At 44.1% G+C, this 20,566-nt stretch overlaps 2 protein-coding genes across 2 annotated transcripts; one reads left to right on the forward strand and one right to left on the reverse strand.

Moving 5' to 3' along the window:
• Positions 1–4,043: 4,043 nt before the first annotated feature.
• Positions 4,044–18,858, reverse strand: LOC148115990 (vomeronasal type-2 receptor 26-like). Its single transcript, XM_087885348.1, has 6 exons — positions 18,769–18,858; positions 15,565–15,804; positions 14,707–14,832; positions 14,524–14,588; positions 13,345–13,454; positions 4,044–4,939 (listed from the first exon to the last, which is right to left on the reverse strand). Exons 1-6 carry the CDS (start codon positions 18,856–18,858, stop codon positions 4,044–4,046), a joined length of 1,527 nt encoding a protein of 508 aa, XP_087741474.1.
• On the forward strand, positions 5,280–11,181 carry LOC148115991 (uncharacterized). The gene is made up of 2 exons (XM_087888187.1): positions 5,280–7,390; positions 10,788–11,181. Exons 1-2 carry the CDS (start codon positions 5,753–5,755, stop codon positions 10,800–10,802), a joined length of 1,653 nt encoding a protein of 550 aa, XP_087744313.1. The 5' UTR covers positions 5,280–5,752; the 3' UTR covers positions 10,803–11,181.
• Positions 18,859–20,566: the final 1,708 nt, after the last annotated feature.

A 20,566-nucleotide genomic window follows, 5' to 3' on the forward strand; every position in this document is an offset into this window, starting at 1 on the left:
GCTCTTCAGAATTTTCACTGCAATATTTCTAGTCTCACCTCTAGCTTGCTTCTGCTATTTGAGAAATTTCTACTTGTTTTCATATTTTGACATAGAATGCCCTGGTGATTGTGATTCATGTCCCAGGAATTTGTGTCTTGACTGCTACAACATGGTCTAGGTGGGACAATCTTGAATGTGCCTTTGGAAGTTGCAGCTGGTATAGAATTTGATAGCAGGCTACTTCTTGGCTAGATCCATTACAATACAACAACAGTCATATGTGGTCACTACGTCAATTACCAGTAGGTTTCTTGGTACAATTCAAAGTGCTGGTTGTCATCCGTAAGCACAAGGATGTATCAGGAAATCCCTCACCCAGTGTGATTTGGTATTTCTTCCATTCAGGGGTGAAATGCTCCCGGTTCGGACCGGCTCGGGCAAGTAGGTAGCGATGATGGCCGGTGGTTCGGAGAACCAGTAGCAATGGCAACTGGAGGCTCCACCCACCCATCCCATTCCCGGAGTTGGGGAATGCACCATTCCCCGACTCCTACTGCTCACCTTTCTCCCGCGGCTGACTATCAGGGAAGGCAAGCGCCTGAAAGATACTGGAGTCGCTCACTCTCCTTCTTGAATGAGCCGCTCTGGTCCACGCATCGGCTGCGCAAGCGCACACCATTTATTTAATTCAGCGGCAGGTTGGGTGTGCGCTTGCACAGCTGGCGTGTGGACCAGAGCGGCTTATTCAAGAAGGAGAGTGAGCGACTCTGGTATCTCTCGGGCGTTTGCCTTCCCTGACAGCCAGCCACAGGAGAAAGGTGAACATTAGGAGTCAGGGAACGGTGCATTCCCCGACTCCGGGGAATGGGGCGGGTGGGCGGAGCCACATGGTGAAGGGCGAGCAGGCAGCAGCTCCGCGGCAAGGCCGGAGTTGGGGAATGGTGCATTCCCCAACTCCGGGGAATGGGGTGGGTGGGCGGAGCCGCAGGAGAAAGGTAAGGACACACCTGCAGAATAGAAATTTAAAAAATTTTCCCTACTGGTTCTGTGGGCGTGGCTTGATGGGAGGGGGTCTTGTGACTGAGTGGGCATGGCTGTGAGTGACATCGAGTTGGCCACGCCCACTCAGTCACAGGACACCACCCCACCAAGCCACGCCCACAGAACCGGTAGGAAAAAAAATTAGATTTCACCATAGAATAGAATAGAAGAATAGAATAGAATAGAATAGAATAGAATAGAATAGAATAGAATAGAATAGAATAGAATAGAATAGAATAGAATAGAATAGAATAACAGAGTTGGAAGGTCTTCTACTCCCACCCTCTGCTTAGGCAGGAAACCCTACACCACCATATATACACACACACAAATACACGTTTACATATTAATTCTTGTAGAGAGCTTTAGCATACAATAAACATGTATGAATGTGTACATATTCCCCCAGGGATACGACTAATCCCGGACCTCCGGACCTTCCGCTGGGCCCTGAAGACTTTTTTATTTCAGCAAGCCGGACTGGGTTAAAAATTTTAATTGGGTGAATTTTATGGGTAAGGGGTTTTAAATTGGAGAAGCCAAAGATAATTTAATTTTGTTTTAATTGTATTTTAATATTTGTATTGTGTGTTTTAATTTTGGCTGTTCACCACCCCGAGTCCTTCGGGAGAGGGGGCGGTATAAAAATTTAATAAATAAATAAATAAATAAATAAATAAATAAATAAATAAATAAATAAATATACTCATACATGTTTATATATAAAGCTCTCTACAAGGATCTGAACTACTAACAGTCAAAGTGAGTTGGCATTAGATAAGAATCAATGGAATTTAAGGTGCTCTAGGTTTAGATCTTGTGTCTCTGTGCACGTGTGTGTGTGTGTGTGTGTGTGTGTGTGTGTGTTGTGTGTGTCTGATTTCCTGTGCTTAACAAGCAGTGAAAGAATGAAGGGCATGATAGCTAAGAGAAAATAACTCTGGAAAATAACCCTTTCCCTTGATGCCCTAAGCATTATGCTTATATTGCTTAATGACTAATGCAGGGCTGATCCTAGACTTCAAAGGCCCACTGAAATATGTCAATGGGTCTCTGGAACTCTAGAACTTTTAGTACACACCAGGAGTCTGGAGTTCAATCTGGATGGGCTCAAAGTTGACTTAGCCTTCCATCTTTCTGGGGTTAGTAAAATGAGGATCCAGATTGCTGAGGGTAATATGCTGACACTGTAAATCACTAAGAGTGTACTGTAAAACACTATGGAGCAATATATAAGTTTAAGTGCTATTCCTATTGCTATAATCTTTTGTCCAGGCAATCATCAAGACTCAACACTGTTGAAGACAATTATTTCTTTTGGATCCAGAGACAATAAGCAAACCAGTGAATAGATATTTAAGTTTTATTAGTTCAAGCAAAAAGATTTAAAATTATAGTGTAAAAAGCATACATAGCAAGGAAGATGATACCCAAAGCTGCCAGGAGCTCCTTAATAATGACACCAGAGATACCCCAAAGGTGGCACATTTCCACAGTGCCCAGTCTAGGTTCTGTGCCAAACCTCCTAAATTAAAGACCAGTAGCTAGAATGCAGTATTGCAGGCTAACTCTGCCTACAGCCAGGAGTTTGATCCTAACCAACTCAAGGTTGACTCAGGCTGAGGAACCAGAATTTTGGGGGCAATACGCTGACATTGTAAACCACCCAGGGAGTGCTGTCAAGCACTATGGAGTGGTAGATAAGCCTATGTGCTTTTTCTATTGGCTACTAGGGTTTTTCTTAAAACTTGGTACCTGACTTCGTGGCCCTGCTTTTATGGTCATAAGAGTGCAAGACATGACTTTCCTTGGACAGGAATTGACATGACTGCAGCATACAAACTGAGTGTGCAAGATTTAAGGGATCTAACAAAGTGACTAATGCAACAACAAGTCCCAGGACTCTGTGGAATTTGTTTACCTCATGGTTACCTGGGACAGGCAGGTTTTCAAATTTGGGTCTAAGATGCTTAGCTCTTCTGGTTTGCATCAGGTCTTTCTGGTAACTGTTTCCAGATGATTATAAGGTTAAATCTTGTCCTTTCATATACATATTTTGCCCACTGAGAGTTCACCAATGGGGAGGACTGTGGAAATGTCTAATGCTACTTTTTGGAGGACACCCCCTTCAGTATGTATTGTCCAGCAGTGGGTTTCACATATTCTTACCACTGGTTCGCTGCATGTGTGCAACTTCCTTGCATGCACCTGGCCTTCCGCGCATATGCCTGGCCTCAAAAACGTTGCTAAATAGGATGGCATAATGCCGAGGTGGGTGGACGGGGGTGGACCTACCCACAATCCAGTGGTGGGTTGCTACCGGTTCGCCCCAGATCAAGCGAACCAGTAGCAGTGGCGGCAGGCTTCGCCCACATGCCCACCCACCCGGTTACTTCTGCGCATGTGCCCATGAGCAAACCAGTAGTGATGAGTTTTGAAACTCACTACTGCCACAGTAGTCGCTAGCGGTTCACCCAAACCAGTATGAACCAGCTGAATACCACTTCTGGTATTGTCTACTAAAATTTGATAATTTGTTTTGAGTCCTGGATTTTGATTCCACACTGGATATTCATGTTGAGGGGAATACAGATGCCTTGGATTTTTAATTAGAAGACCTTGCAATGTTGTATGTATGGGGTCACTAGAAGGCTCAGAGCTAGAGGAACCTCTTGCACATCAAAATGTGTGGGTGGCAGGCGAGCCCTCTGAGTTCTGTAACTGTGACAACTCAGAGTGAGTCTGATACCTTCAGCTGACTGACCAATATTTTGGAGAGAAAGTGAGAGAGACAGAGAGATGGGAGAAGGGTGAGAAAACTCCAGCACTGTTTTCTATATAATTAAACATAAAGAAAAAAGGGAAATATGTTTAAAAACTGCGGGTTTACTTCTATTGGAATGTAAAAAAAAACATCTTTCAAAAACAGTTATTTGTATCTGTGTACTTTCTTATGAACATCAATGCAATAAATAATAACTGTCAATTTTCAAAAGATGTACCTAAAGTTAATTAATATTTTATTTTGTCAACAAGTGTTCTTTTGTATTCAGGTCTGGTCTTAAAAAAATAATGTAGCACTTGGGGATGAAGATGCAGCCTAGCAAACCAGTACTTGAGGCCAGGATGGAGAAGATCTGCACGGCCACCATGTACTTCCCTTTGGTGCTCAGGTAGGTGGGAACAAAGGAGATCCAGACGCTGCAGAAGACCAGCATGCTGAAGGTGATCAGCTTGGCTTCATTGAAGGCCCCAGGGAGATTCCTGGCCAGGAAAGCCACCGTGAAGCAGATGATAGCCAGGAAGCCCATGTAGCTAAGGACAAGGTAGAACATCAGAACAGAGCCTTGATTACATTGCAGGATGATCTCTGCAGATTGTGAGTACATGTCTGACTCAGGGAATGGGGGAAAACTGCCCAACCAGATGCTGCAAAGCACTATTTGCACAACAGAACAAGAAATGATGATGGAGTTGGCCAGGCTCTTCCTTAGCCATCTCTGTACTTTATTCCCAGGTTTTGTGGCCAAAAATGCCAACACCACCATGATTGTTTTGGCTAAGACAGTCGAAATGGCAACTGAGAATATATTGCTGAATGCTGTTTCTTGGAGAAGGCAAGTAACAGTCTGTGGCTGGCCAAGAAATAGGAAGGAGGTCAAGAAGGAAAGCAGGAGGGAGATAAGGAGGATGTAGGAGAGATCCCGATTGTTGGCTTTGACTATGGGAGTTTCTTGGAATTTAATGAAGATTCCCAAAATTAAGCTGGTTATCAAAGACAGGAACAAGGCAAGGGAAGCTAAGACGATCCCTAAATGTTCTTCATAGGATAGGAAAATTTCAATCTTAGGTATACAGTCATTTTGGTTGATATTTGGATGCTGATCTGCTGGACATTTGGTGCATTTTTCAGCATCTGTAAAAAGTAAAATTAACATCTATCATAAACAAGTTCTGCTATCCAATGCATAGTTGGAATGAAACTGGTGATGTTCTCGTTGAATGGTTGTGGAGAAAGGAGATGGCTAAAATTTCTGCATATTTGAAGGACCGTTCGAATGAAAGATATGTACTGGAATGGAGAAGATGGATTGATTATATACAAAACAAATATGGGACTAAAAAGTTGCAAATAGCTTATGAATGAAATATTTAGATGATTTTTCTTTTCACTTTGATACTTTAGTACCTATGGCGGAGTTAAAGAGTAAGGGGAAGTTAAGAGTTTATAGTTAGTTTGCTTATGTTAGTGTCGAGCCGTTCCCCGCTCGCCACCATGGGGAATCAAGCAGAACTCACCAGATGGGCCATCGCGTTCTGGAAACCATGATTGTGGGCTGCGAGAGGGAGGGGGCGTGAATAATGTATACACGGTGGAGGGGGTGTTAGGTTTCAGTAGGCGGGCGGTCACCACGCGGCCGGGATAGGGCCCTTTAAGACGTCTGGATGATGAGACGGGCTGCAGGGAGTGGTTGTGGGGATTGGATAATTGTACGGCGCGCATATTTAAACAGAGCTGTTTCCTGGAAGCTCTAACGCCGACTTTGTGTTATCAATCCTTGAACTCAGCTTTGATCCCTGTGAACCTGGCGAAGAATAAACCAGACACCTGTTTAAAGCAGATTTCGTGCAGCGTGGTTTGTGAGTGCCCAGGATTCGTAGCAGGGTCTGAGAGAAAGTCGGCGTTTCCCTACTTTCCGCCGCCCTGAGTAGCCACGACGCAGACGGGATGGCGGAGGGTGTAACGGCGGAGGTGCCGGTCGCCGCGGCTGAAGGAGAGGATACCACTGCCGTCCTGGAGACGCTGGGCGTGCAGAGCAGCAGCGGGACGCCGGTAGTCCGTCCGAAGGAGGTGAAGCCGCAGTCGGTGAGCTCGGGTGAGGCGCAAGACCCCGAGTTGCCGGGCGGTACGAAGAGTGTGGCAGGTGACTGGTGGCAGAGCTCGGCTATTACCGGCTCAGTTACCCCCGGCTCACAACCCCCTCTCAAAGCTCCAACCCCTTTCCAAGGTTGGAGAGAACGGAAGTGGGTTGACGACGACGAGAACGAGTGGAGCCGCTCCTCTGGACTCGGAGCCTCCACGTTGGATGTTTTGCGGGAGAAGTTCGGGGAGGCCAGCTTTCGAGACGCGGCTTCCTGGCAACCCTGGTTGAGTGGAGCTGGGTCTGCTGCGTCGTGGAGGGGAAGCGGTGGTGACTCTGATTCCCGTTTCAAATTGGCAAGCCCTAAGTTTAGGGTGGAACGGGGCAGTCGCAGGCCCCGGTCCCCAGAACAACAACCCCCAGACCTCGCTACCCCTGAGGGTCCCCGTCAGGCAGAGCGCGGGCGGCCCCGTGGTATGGGGAGCCAATCAGACCCACGAGCTGTCGTGGGTCAACGTAGAGGTGATGGGAGGGATATACGGGGCCCACAGGTCGAGAGCAATCCACCTCCTTGGGCGGCCGGGCCGTGGTTTCCCCAGCAGCAGCAACATCTGTGGGGTCCCCCTCCCATCCAAGCCTCCTTTGATGGAAGCCCGGATAGGGTCTCTATCTTTTTGAGTCAGATATTGAGTCACATGGACCTATATGGTCATATGTATCCCTCGCAGTGGGCTATAATAATCGCCATCACTGCTGTTCTACATGGAGAGGCTGCTAATTGGGTGGCAGACCTCCATAGCGATCATGCAAGGGAACTGGGCGATGTTGGTTTGTTTCTGGACGCCTTGCGGGGCCGTTTTGAGGATAATGCAAGGGTCCAGGTGACAGAGGGAGAGCTGTTAGCGTTAAGACAGCGAGGTCGACCGGTCAAGGAGTTCGTGAAGGAGTTCCGTACTCTGGCTGGAAGACTTAGGGCGTGGCCAGAACGATTACTGGTACACCAGTTCAGGGCTGGCCTAGATAGAGAGGTGAGGCAAGCGTGTGTGTATCGTGGGTTGCCACCGAGACTCACAGAATGGTTTAAGGCAGCGGTGGAGCTGGAGGTGGGGTTGAGGGAGTTCCGACCCCGTCCCTCGCAAGGGCCACGATATCCAGCATTCAGAGGCCCACCGCAGAAAGAGTCAGGGTCCAGTGGAGCCACACCTTTTCGACCTGTGGTGGCTGCAAGCAGGGGAGCATTCCGTTGTTTCCGCTGCAATCAGGAAGGCCACCGCGCAGCCGAATGTGCTATGCAGCCCTTACAACCTACACCAGTGCGAGGTCCGACATCCGGAAGTAAAGGGCGGGAACGTGCGCGGTCAACAGCTGAACGTCCGAAGGCTTCTACACCGACGCCGTCCAGCAGTACCCGGTCCACATTAAGGGGTAGCAACAGCCCGGTCGGCGGAGAGGGGCTGCCGGTGTTGTCAGATAACAGCGAGGAGAGCGCTCCAGAGGATCCGATGGTAAGTGACCCGATTCAGCCATTTGTTATACCTATAACGTTACGTAACGTACACGCCTCCCTAACAGTTCAGCAAAGCGCCCTAATCGATTCCGGATGCACCCGTTGTCTGATGCAAAGGACAGTGGTGGAGAGCCTAGGGCTCCGCACCTTAGTTTTGAAAACACCTATTCGGTTTGAACAAATGGATGGGTCCCTGTTAGGGGGGGGGCGGCCGCATATGTCACGGAGAGTGTACAATTGGAAATTGGGGAACATCAAGAACAACTCCGTTTTGTAGTGGTGGACCGTATGATTGAACCCGTCATATTGGGACTCGCCTGGCTCGATAAATGGCGTCCCCTAATCTGGTGGGAGGGTGGCTATCGAAAGTTGCGTCTCAGTAGGGGTCCGGAACCGCTCCCTGAGGATATTGCACAAATCCAGGCATGTGATGAGAAAACGGATACTAGTGTGGGTTATCCAGACGTGTATGGGGATCTGGCTGCTGTATTCGATGAAGCAGAGTGCGAAACATTACCCCCACACAGAGCGACTGATTGCGCTATAGAATTAATTCCTGGAGCTCGATTGCCGAAGCCTCGTATGTACGCCATGACACAAAAGGAATTGAATGAGCTTCGTCAGTATATAGACAGGAACCTAGCTAGGGGTTTCATCCAGCCCAGTCGGGCTCGTATGGCTGCTCCTGTCCTATTCCGTGAAAAGAAGGATGGCGGTCTACGTTTGTGTGTGGATTTTCGGGGCCTGAACGCCGTATGCGTTGAACATCTATACCCTTTACCTCTAATGAAAGACCTGTTAACCACGTTAGCAACAGGGAAAATATTTACTAAGCTTGATTTGCGAGAGGCCTATTACAGGGTACGTATACGTCCAGGCGACGAATGGAAGACTACCTTCAATTGCCCTTTAGGTAGCTACAAATTCAGAGTCATGCCCTTTGGGTTACAAGGTGCTCCAGCCGTCTTCATGCAAGTCATAAACGAGGTTTTGCATGAGCATTTGTATCGTGGTGTCCTCGTCTATCTTGACGATATTCTGATCTATTCAGACACTCTGGAGGAACATGTCTGTCTGGTACGACAAGTTTTGACTAAATTGTTAAAGGCACGACTCTTTGTAAAGTTATCTAAATGTGAATTCCATCGCACACAGTTAGATTACTTGGGATATCGTATTTCGGGTAAAGGGATAGAAATGGACCCGAGGAAAGTAACAGCCGTCTTGGAGTGGCAAGCGCCCAAGACCAGAAAGCAATTGCAGAGTTTTCTTGGCTTCGCAAACTTCTATCGGCAGTTTATTCCATCTTTTGCGCAGGTAGCTCTGCCTTTAACTGACCTCTTGAAAACGAAACATGTAGTAGGTAAAGTGAGGCCAGGACAGCCATTGCTGTGGACACCAGAGTGCCAACAGGCATTTGAGGAGTTGAAACAGTTGTTTTCTCGGGAGCCTGTCTTGAAACATGCAGACCCCCTGTTACAGTTCATAGTTCAAGCAGATGCGAGTGATGTGGCTGTAGGGGCTGTATTACTACAGAGGGCAAAAGATGGGACCTTATGTCCCTGCGCATATACATCCCGCAAGCTAAGTCCCACAGAACGAGGCTGGGCTATATGGGAAAAAGAGGCTTTCGCGGTCAGGTGGGCGTTGCTTACCTGGCGGCATCTGTTGGAAGGTGTTGACATCAAGTTTGAAGTTTGGACAGATCATAAAAACTTAGAGGCTCTCCAAACACCAAGGAAACTGTCCCCCAAGCAAGTCCGTTGGGCACAGTACTTTCAACGATTCAATTTTGATTTGAAATATGTTCCTGGAGGAAAGAACTTTTTGGCCGATGCGTTGTCAAGGATGCCTCAATTCAACAGCAAAAGAGAGGATGTGATACAGGCCATACTGCCCAACAACCCAAAAGCCCAACGGGTGGGCCGAGTGCGTAGAACACCTACCTCGTCGACCTGGGCAGATGAAGTAAGGAAGGCTGTGGTAGATGATCCGTGGATAAAGAAAAACAAAGCAGCTGTCACAATTCGGAACAATCTAGCCTGGAGAGGAACGAAACTGTACGCCCCGACTGCGTTACGGTCAACAATCTTAACCAGATGCCATGACGCCAAAACAGCGGGTCACTTTGGTTTTCTCAAAACCTTACATCTCACCCGTCGACAGTGGTGGTGGCCCCGTATGCGGAAGGATGTTGAACAGTATGTAAAGAGCTGTCAGGTGTGTGCCATCTCAAAACCAAAGGTTGGCAAGCCGCTCGGTCTCCTACAATCGGTAGCATGTCCTAATAGACCGTGGGACGAAATAGGAATGGATTTTATCGTAGATCTACCTGATAGCAAAGGCCATACGGTCATCTGGACGATAATTGACCTGTTCTCTAAACAGGCCCATTTTGTTCCGTGTAAGGGATTACCATCAGCCAGAAAACTAGCGCAATTGTTCATACGTCATGTATATCGGCTGCATGGAGTTCCCAAAAGGATTATCTCCGATAGAGGAGTACAATTCACAGCGCGATTTTGGCGTGAATTCCTCACACTGATAGGATCGTCTCAAGGGTTGAGCTCAGCCTATCACCCCAGCACTAATGGGGCTGCGGAAAGGACTAATGCAATGATAGAAAGGTATCTTCGTTGTTATGTTTCCTATCAGCAATCTGATTGGTCAGAGCTCATACCATTTGCGGAAGTAGCGTACAACAACGCGGTACACCGAAGCATTGGAATTACACCGTTTCAGGCGGTGTATGGCCGGGATATTGCTGCGATACCAGAACTTGGGGTACAAGACCACGCACAGGTTACCCCGAAGGAGTGGGGGGCTCGGATTGGGCGTCTATGGCCAGTAGTTAAACAGTCGTTGCAGAAAGCTGCGAAAGAATACAAACTATATGCCGACAGAAAGCGGGCAGATCATAAACCTTTTCGGGTGGGGGAGCAGGTGTATGTATCTACTAAGTATATCAAATTGAGAGTACCTAGTAAGAAATTAGGTCCCAAATACATCGGGCCATTCCCTATCACCAAGGTCATAAATCCGGTAACAGTGGAATTAAGGTTGCCTCCATTGTTAGGTAAGATATACCCGGTGTTCCATAGCAGTCTGCTGAAACCGGCGAATGAGATACGTGAACCCCTAGAACGCCCAGGGCCATCAAGTGATAACCAATATGAAATCGTAAACATTCTGGATTCCAAGATACAGAGGGGAAGGCTAAAATATTTAGTCCAGTGGAAAGGTTATCCGTTGGAGGAGGCATCCTGGGTTCCGGCGGAGAATATACAGGCAGAACGATTACGGAAAAAGTATCACAGAAAACATCCCCTCAAGCCGGGTAACGTTAGAAAGTAATTGTGTCAGATTACCGCTAACCTTTCCCTTTCTCTTTACAGGAGGACTCCTGGTAGAGGGAGCCGCCTGTCGAGCCGTTCCCCGCTCGCCACCATGGGGAATCAAGCAGAACTCACCAGATGGGCCATCGCGTTCTGGAAACCATGATTGTGGGCTGCGAGAGGGAGGGGGCGTGAATAATGTATACACGGTGGAGGGGGTGTTAGGTTTCAGTAGGCGGGCGGTCACCACGCGGCCGGGATAGGGCCCTTTAAGACGTCTGGATGATGAGACGGGCTGCAGGGAGTGGTTGTGGGGATTGGATAATTGTACGGCGCGCATATTTAAACAGAGCTGTTTCCTGGAAGCTCTAACGCCGACTTTGTGTTATCAATCCTTGAACTCAGCTTTGATCCCTGTGAACCTGGCGAAGAATAAACCAGACACCTGTTTAAAGCAGATTTCGTGCAGCGTGGTTTGTGAGTGCCCAGGATTCGTAGCAGGGTCTGAGAGTTAGATTATGTTTGTTAAATGCAATACCCTGTATTTTGCTCTAGGAAGTCGGGGGGGGGAGGGAGAGGGGAAGGGGTGGGGGAAGGGGGGGACTTTGTTTGTAAAACATTTTAAAACTTTTCAATTAAAAAAAGAGAGAAAGGTAGCATGCAGCAATGGTTAAGAATGTTAAAAAGCAAAATGCAGAAAGACAAGTGCCAAAGGGAAATAAAAAACCACTGCCACCCATTCCGAGCGTGAACTGTGTCTGTTTTTACAGATTGCATGATTTGTGTTCCAGATAACATGAACCAGGTTTTAGAGAAAAAATCTAAAGGACTCCTCAGCTGTTCAAGAACTAATGAAAATATTGTCATTGTGATCATCTATACTGTACTATTTCAAACACAGGAAGGAGTGGAAGGTTGGACTCAAGGCCTCAATGGCTCCTTCAAGCTCTGACTCACTTAAGAAGGAAGACATTTCTCCCATGTGACACCTCTCCTGCGCGAGCTGCACTGGCTCCCAGTGGTCTTCCGAGTGCGATTCAAGGTGCTGGTCACCACCTTTAAAGCGCTCCATGGCTTAGGACCCGGATATCTACGAGACCGCCTTCTGCCACCGACGGCCTCCCATCGACCAATACGCTCCCACAGAGAGGGGCTCCTCAGGGTGCCGTCGGCCAAGCAATGTCAACTGGTGACCCCTAGGGGGAGAGCCTTCTCTGTGGGGGCACCTGCCCTCTGGAATGAACTGCCCCCTGGGATACGCATGATCCCCGACCTGCGTACCTTCCGCCGTGCCCTTAAGACCCTACTTTTCCAACAAGCTGGACTAGCTTGACAAGAATCCGGATTGGGTGTTTTAAATTCTTGGGTTTTTAAAATTGGGGAGCCAAAGTATTTAATTTGTTTTAACTGTCTTTTAAATTTTGTATACTAGGTTATTTTAATGTGGCTGTGCACCGCCCTGAGTCCTTCGGGAGAAGGGCGGTATAGAAATTCAATAAAATAAATAAATAAATAAAATAAACTCAACTGCTGATCTTCATGTGTAAACAGGCTGTTGAGGAAGCTCCTTTATTGAATTATCTTTACAAATAGCAAGGATGTCAGCCTCCGCTTTCACTGCTTCAGCTGCCATAAGAAACGGAGGGGGGGAACCAGTCAGGGGGGCGAGGGGGGGAAGAGCGCAGGAGGTGTCTTGCAAAGAAACGAAACCTATTCTCCAAAGGAGGCATTAGACCAACCATCACAAAGTCCTGATGGATGACGTTGCCAGACGTGATTCCACCTGACCTTTGGGAGACCTTTGGATTGGATGATGGATGATGAACACGGGGGGGGGTTGCTATCTAGATGCTATTTCACGCGTTTTGCTCACTTCCAGCTTTACCTGGGTTGCGATCATTTCAGATTCAGTAAAAGTACTAATCTCTATAAAATATGGAGTTTGGGTCTTTCTTTCCTGGATTTTGAAGGAAGCATACCTGACAAAGGATCTCCTCCAATTGAACCTAGGAGATGGCTATGTCTTCTAGGGAAATTCTTATATGTTTCACCTATCTAAAAAAAAAACCCTCCCTCTTTTCTTCTTTGAGGGAGGGAGGGAGGGAGGGAGGGAGGGAGGGAGGAAGGAAGGAAGGAAGGAAGGAAGTTTCTAATGTTAGCAATAGCATTTAGACTTATATATCAGCAGGGGGAGGGAAGGCGGGAGGGAGGGAGGGAGGGAGGAAGGGTTCAGTGGCAGAGGTATAGTTGGATCTATTTAAAAAAAAACTTCAGTCTTTTAGTCACTCATTAGTATATTTAAGAAAGTACAGGAAAAGAAAGGATCAAAAGTTTGAGATGCCAAGAAAAACTGACAAAAGTTGACCAGTAAAGAAGACGAAGTGCAGGAAATGCCACCTCCCTAGTAATACCAAGCTTTCTTGAGCCATTGCCATTTAATAACCTGCACCCAATTTAAATTCCAATATTATTTTTATAACTCATTATGTAATAAATATTAAAATAAATTGTTTTTTTTAATCCCAGCTTTAAGATGTCAACCAAAGCATCCCATCCTGAAAAGGTCAGGGTCTATGGTCCTCCCGAATTCTAGATCTTTTACTTTGGTGTCACCCACCTTCCATGGTGGAGATGGTTCCTTCTGCACAAGGAAGACAGTCATAGCAGCAGATGGGCCTCCCTTCCTGAGCCACCTTCATGAATCCAGGACGACAGCTTTCCACACACCTGGAAGGAGGCAAGGGCTGAAGAAAGAGAGAAAAAAATTATACAGAAAATGAAATTATGTTTATAAAACTGGCAAATGAAATAAGAGGTTGGTGATCTTTAGTGCAACTAATTAAAAGCAGACAAATTTGAGCAGCAAAAACATTGTATATTCCTTCTCTGTTTCTCTTCCCTCCTCATGCTTCATACATATTACAAATGTATGCTTTCATTTTAAATTTAGATATTACATTCCTCAGGAAAATGTTGTTTGGACTCAAGAGAGAAATATTGGATGGATTCTTTGGTTTGGATAAGTTAACTATTATTATCTGCATGGCTTGCTCAATCTATTTCTATTTCCTCAAATTCAAGGAAGAGTTAAATGAAAATTGAAGACTGTATTTTTCATGGCCACCTGAATAGTTGAAAAAGCTCTTTAAGTTCTAATTGTCAAGGATCAGTTGAAATAAAAACCAAAAGACAGCATCCTCCCCAAAGAACTTCAGTCCTGATTTCACCACCTTCAGTAGAATAAAATAAATATGATTCCCACCTTATTCAGCATTTCTATCTGTGCAGTACTCTTCTGGTCAATGGTAAATTTCAAAATATGTGATGCTCCTTTTTCTAAACTCCCAAATTTCATTCTCTTGACGGATCTATTAGGGAAAATGATCCAGTTCACAATATCCAGATCAGCAGTGAGATCTCCTTTCTTTTCAAAATGTACCCCATCTATGGAATTATTGGGAAATTGAGAGCTTTGAAGAAAGGAGTGAAGCTGAAAAAGTGGAATTATAAAGGACTTCAGACATTCATTGAAAAGATCCTTGGTCTGTGCTGGGAGAGTTATGAACATTTGTCCCTCCCTGTTTGAAAACAAGGTTCTGTTTTGAGTTTCCAACTTGGAGAGCAGGCTATTAATAAGCTCAGGAATAATAGGTGCTAAGATAATGTTTAAATATGTAGATTAGAACAATGACTATAAAGGAATAAAGATTTTAACATCTGGGCATGTTACTATTCCCAATGCTGCATCATACTAATATTAATATACAACTGTTAAAGGGAAAGAACTAATTCTTACTCATCATAGTTTGCCCATTTGCTCTCTGTATCCAAAAAGAAAAAACTGCCACCAATGAAACTTTTCTAAAAAGAAAAGAAATACCTGCCAAGCCTTCAGTCTCTGAGATTCTGTCTTCATGCCTCTACTTCTCCCTGATCTTTTGGATGTGGATAAATAAGCTGACTTTAAAACCCTTCCCACAGCCCAGATGGTGTTGTAAATGAGGTAGCTGTCCAAGGTCAGGATCCAGTCGATCTCCTCCTTCCTCAGAGGCACCAGATCTTCTCTCTGTTTACACCGTCTCCAGACTTTTACTGAAAAGGCATCCTTAGCGGATGAACATGTAAAGGTGTTTTTCCAAAAATCAGATATAGATTTGAGAAAGAGATTAAGAGCATCATAGTTTGCCCATTTCCTTTTCTGTATCAAAAAGGAAAAAATGGCGCCAAAGTATTTAAAGGAAAGATTAGCAAACATTAAGTTAAAAGTAAGATCCCAGTGAGCTGTGGTGATCCAGACCTTTTCTAAAAAATCTTGTTGAAAACCTTGAATTGCTGCTTCTACAATCAGCATTCCAATCCAGAATGAACTAGTCTCTGAACCGTAAACAAAGACATTGACTTGCCTCCATTTGTAATATTGTTCAAATGCTAAAATTATGTGGTGCACACTTAGTGGAACACTTTGATAGATAACTGTGCAAATGCCATTCCTTAACATTAAAGAAGACATTGTCCTCATGAACCTCTCCCCCTGGTCAGTTTCTGGAGCAAGGAGACCAACCAAGGTCCACTTGAAATGAAGGAGCAGCTTGACCATTCCTGGGTACTGGACTCCTTCAGCAGGGAGCATTGGGTAGAAGAAAGGAAACTGAGTTTTATCCCTCAGAATTTGGGAAGCAAAACTGTAACTTATCTGAAAAGAATGGAAGATGGTAGTGTTTTAATTTGAACAAGTGAAATACTAGTTCTATCATTTACATAACAAACACATATTTTTCCTTGCTGACTTCTGATTCAAAGATACATGATTGGAAACTGTCTTCTGAGAAAGACACACCTGAGGGATTTTGTAGGTTTCCAACAAAGTTGACATCTGGATGGAGATGTCAGTCTCAGCCGTTTCCAGAAAGGCCACTGTGTTTCTCTGCCTTCCACACCTGTAGTTGGGAACATTGGCCTCCCCATCAGAAAGCACGTCCAATAAAGGATCTGAAGTCATTTCTATCTTGAAGAAATTTTCATAGATGTTATAGCCCAGGGTGATGTTAGGTAAGAAATCAGCATTCTGGTTGATGTCCTTGATAGCAAAAAGGAAGGGCAAAAATTTCCAAAAATATTTATATCCCTTTCTGCAGATATGAACATATAAACAAAAATAACATTTAACTTTTCTACTACAAGGATCAGTCACAATTATCCTTGCAAAAAGTTTGCAACATTCCAAACTGTGGCCATAGAAAAAGAATAAAACAAACAAAAACATTTATTTATTTATTTATTTATTTATTTATTTATTTATTTATTTATTTATTTTATTAAACTTGTATGCCGCCCTCTCTCCCAAAGGACTCAGGGAGGCTCACAACGATAAAAAACACATAAAAATTCAGTATTCAAATATAAAAACCAATACAATCCCCTTTAAAAACCCCTTCAGTCCATTTGGATCTTAGTGTAAAGGCGCACTAAAAGTTGGTTACACTAACAGAACGTTGATTTCCTGAGGTGGTTTTCAAGCATTTCATCCCACATTTGAGATCTTTTAATAAAGATACGAGATATCTGCACATGACTTCTATGTTTCAGTTCTAAGATTATTTTAAATTATATTAAATTTTAAGATGGCTAAAATAAAGTAATTACTATTATAGAATCAAAATCACATGTAATATTAGTACCGCTTTATAAAGCCGTATTAAGGACACATCTGAAATATTGCATCCAGTTTTGGTCACCGCATTACAAAAAAGATGTTGAGACTTGTGAAAAAGTGCCAAGAGGAGCAACTAAGATGATTAAAGGCCTGGAGACTAAAACATATGAAGAACGGTTGCAGAACTTGGGTATGGGTAGGTTATTCTTGGTGGGTTATATTTGTATTAGCATTTATTAGTTTGTCAAACATGTACAAGATTGCAGGTATAAATATAAACATGGCTATGAATGAAAGAAATGAATACAAAAAAATGGGGACAGTAAGACAGGGACGGTAGGCACACTGGTGCACTTAGGCCCCCTTTACGGACCTCTTAGGAATGGGGTGAGGTCCATGGTAGACAGTTTAAGGTTGAAGCTGTGGGGCGTCTGAGGATGTAACAACCGACTCAGGTAGAGCATTCCAAGCATTGACCACTCTGTTGCTGATGTCGTATTTTCTGCAGTCGAGTTTGAAGTAGTTTATTTATTTATTTATTATTTAAATTTGTATACCACCCTTCTCCCGAAGGACTCAGGGCGGTGCACAGCCAAAATTAAAATACATACAATACAAAATTTAAAATAATTTAAAAGCAGAATTAAATCAAATTGGCTTCCCAAAATATTAAAACCCATTACCCTTAAAATAACCCTTTTAAAATTTTAAGCCAGCCCAGCTTGCTGGAATAGGAAGATCTTCAAAGCTCGACGGAAGGTACGGAGGTCCAGGATTAGTCGTATTCCTGGGGGTAGCTCGTTCCAGAGGGCGGGTGCCCCCACAGAGAAGACTCTCCCCCTGGGGGTTGTCAGTCGGCATTGCTTGACCGACGGCACCCTAAGGAGGCCCTCTCTGTGGGACTGAATTGGCCGGTGGGAGGTTATCGGTGGCAGAAGGTGGTCTCGCAAATAGCTGGGCCCTAAGCCATGGAGCGCTTTAAAGGTGAGAACCAATACCTTGAAGCGCACCCGGAAGACCACCGGAAGCCAGTGCAGCTCGCGCAGGCAAGGTGTCACATGGGAGCGCCAAGTTGCTCCCATAATTACCCGCGCGGCCGCATTCTGGACCAGCTGAAGCTTCCGAGTGCTCCTCAAGGGGAGCCCCATGTAGAGATTGTATGTAGTTATTCTAGACATTGTCATTATTCATGCTATTGGATTAAGATTTCAGATTGATTATGAAGATTCTCAGTCATCCAGGTAGATTTGTCTGGAAGCTGAGTCATGGCAGTTTCTTCAGTGAGCTGGAATGTACCAGTTCCTAAAATTTCTTAAGTAATTAGGAAAAGAGCAACAAAAATTATTAGGGGGCTGGAGGCTAAAACATATGAAGAACGGTTGCAGAAACTGTGTATGTCTAGTTGAGTGAAAAGAAGGACTATGGGGACATGATAGCAATATTCCAGTATTACAGAGGCTTCCACAAAGAGGAAGGAGTCAACTTATTTTCCAAAGCACCAGAGGGAAGGAAAAGAAACAATGGAAACTAATCAAGGAAAGAACCAACCTGAAATTAAGGAGAAACTTCCTAATAGTGAGGGAAATTCACCAGTGGACCAGTTTGCCTTCAGAGGTTGTGGGTGCTTCATCACCGGAGGTTTTTAAGAAAAGACTGGACAATCACTTGTCTGAAATGGTATAGGGTCTCCTGTTTGAGCAGGAGGTTGGACTAGAAGACCTCCAAGATCCCTTCCAGCTCTATTTTGATTGATTGATCTCTCACAACAAGAGGCAGTTGCAAACTCCATGAATACCTAGGTTGTTACCTGGGACTCTTTCATCCCAGCAGTTAATTTTGGTGTGAAAAAAATACCCTGACACAACCTAGGATTCATCTCATCTCCTATTGAAGACAGAAAATATAGCATCCGCCTATGCTTAGACAGGCATCTCCCAGAATCCAGCTCAGCTCAGGGGTGAATGGAAGGAAGAGATCAGTCTATATGGATTTCAAAAAGAAACACACGAATTAGACAAGATCCTTCAAGGCATCTTATATCTCATCTTGTGAGATATAAGACCCAAATATTTTAATCCTCACAATTCATAAACAAGTCTGGTTCACAAAATCAAAGGTTTATTGGAGATAAAATGAAGAAAAATAAAAAGCGGTTGCCAGCGCGGGCTCTTAGATCCTTCCTGAATGGATTGAGTTCAAAGAGCGCAAAAAGCAGTTTTCAAGCTACACATTTTATACTCCTATACAATGCACGCCACGCCTAAGAAGCCCTCCCAACTCCCCTTTATTCTCCTAAATCATTCTTCAAGTTGTTTTACACTTTAAAGGGTCATCTTGACATTTTCTGCCTAACAACAACTATTGTATCATGTTTACTTTTAACTTCACCTTGGGTGGATGTTCCTGTTTACTGATAATGGTTTTGCTGAAGGCGTAGGTTCCTGTCTCCAAGGGAGCTTTTAGCAAGTCATAACACATTGTCTCTACTAATTACAATTTGTGGTCAGTTTCCAACAATAAGAACATCATAGCTTTTTAATACATTTAATACTTTTATAAAAGAGTAATTTATTATTCATTTCCTTCACAGACGATAAATTGATAAAAAAAGTTATAATTATTTATTGAAATACAAAATGGAGGAGAAGGTAGTCAAAGAAAACATGATAATCTGGGCCAAAAATTTTGGTTATAACATTGAATTGGAGAAATGGCAGAAATTATGGAATAAAAATTACAAATTGACAATGTCTGTAGCCTACAAGGAAAATATGTATAAAACAGTTTATAGGTGGCACCTACTACCGGTGAGACTGGCCAAAATGTTCCCCAATACCTCATCAACCTGTTGGAAATGTAAACAAAATCAGGGAACATACTACCACATGTGGTGGACGTGCCCCAAGGCAAAACAATATTGGAGTAAAATTAGAATATATTTAGAAGAGATAACCAGATAGCGTATAGAGATGAAGCCAGAAATATTTTTGTTAGAAATACTTCCAGGGACATATGACAAAAAAATACAATATTCAATTATACCTAATACAACTGTGACAAAAATAATATATGCACAAAATTGGAAAAATAATAATACACCAATGGAAGAAAATTTGATTGAAAGAAAAAGATCAGTCTGTTTCTTTGTTACCAGACTCTTGCTCTGGTCATAGCAGATAAAGGAAAGATAAATATCTTGATTGTTTTCCAAGACTTGACAGTTCAAAATGAGTTTCATCACCTGAAGTGCGCAATAGGGGACCCAAGGTGAAAGTGGAAACTAGGGCTGTAAAACGAGCAGACCAAAGGGAGAGCAGCTTCTATTGTTAGAGAGCTGGGATTGTAGACATTCATTGGACATGGAGTGGCTCTAATGCGGTGCAGGAAGACGGACTTACTCAATGAATTTTGTTGAAGGACTTTTGTCGAAGGTCAATGATTGAAACCTAACATCCATTGCAGAGACTATGCCACTAATAAAATAATCTCCTGGCTTGTAAAGATTATGTGCATCCATCTCACCCTGCTCTAGAGTGAGGAGGCATTTGGCTTTGAGAATCCCACAGGCCCCCTGTGGCCACAGAAGCAGCACAAGTAGAATTAACAGCAACATGACTTGCACTCCTGAATGAGCCTTCTATGTTGCATCTGCTTTTGAACAAAGAATGAGAAGAAGTGGTGGAAGAAATTGAAACTTCTGGAAAGGCAGAAGCTTCAGATCAAGACAGGGACCAGCTAATGGAAATACACACAGCCTCTGCTTGTCCTGAAACCACCCCCAGATTCTAACTCTGTCTCTTGAGCCATTTATAGTTGAAGCATTTCTGAGATAGACTCCACCCAACAATGCTTTTGAGTCTGATATCAACATCAAAACATTTTTGACATGTTGGTGTTAATGTTTTTACGAGTTTTACAACTCATCCTTAGGGATTTAAGGTAAAGTCAACAAATGAATTACTATGATTCAGATAATGGTAAGGAGGAGAACTGTCACCTTTGTGAACCCTGAACAAGTCAACAGGCAGGTGCCCAAAGGGAGAACTTGCAATATGTGACTCCAGACTTTTTTTTTTCTTTTTGTAAAAAGTTTTTCATTTTTTAAATACAAAGATAAAACCTTCCATCTTTCCTTATGCAGTGTATCGTCTGGGTACAAACCAGGGGTGGGTTCTAAATTTTTTTA

Source organism: Pantherophis guttatus, chromosome 2 (assembly GCF_059756535.1).
Source record: "Pantherophis guttatus breed Tessera chromosome 2, ASM5975653v1, whole genome shotgun sequence".
NCBI classification, from domain to species: Eukaryota; Metazoa; Chordata; class Lepidosauria; order Squamata; family Colubridae; genus Pantherophis; species Pantherophis guttatus.

Coding starts and splice junctions, on each gene's coding strand:
- LOC148115991 (XM_087888187.1), top strand. CDS start 5,753: ATGGCGGAGGGTGTAACGGCGGAGGTGCCGGTCGCCGCGGCTGAAGGA.
- LOC148115990 (XM_087885348.1), bottom strand. CDS start 18,858: ATGTGTTATGACTTGCTAAAAGCTCCCTTGGAGACAGGAACCTACGCC. Junction 15,805..18,768: donor AACAGGAACATCCACCCAAG/GTGAAGTTAAAA, acceptor TTTGCTATCAAG/GACATCAACCAGAATGCTGA. Junction 14,589..14,706: donor TTTACAACACCATCTGGGCT/GTGGGAAGGGTT, acceptor TTTTCTTTTTAG/AAAAGTTTCATTGGTGGCAG.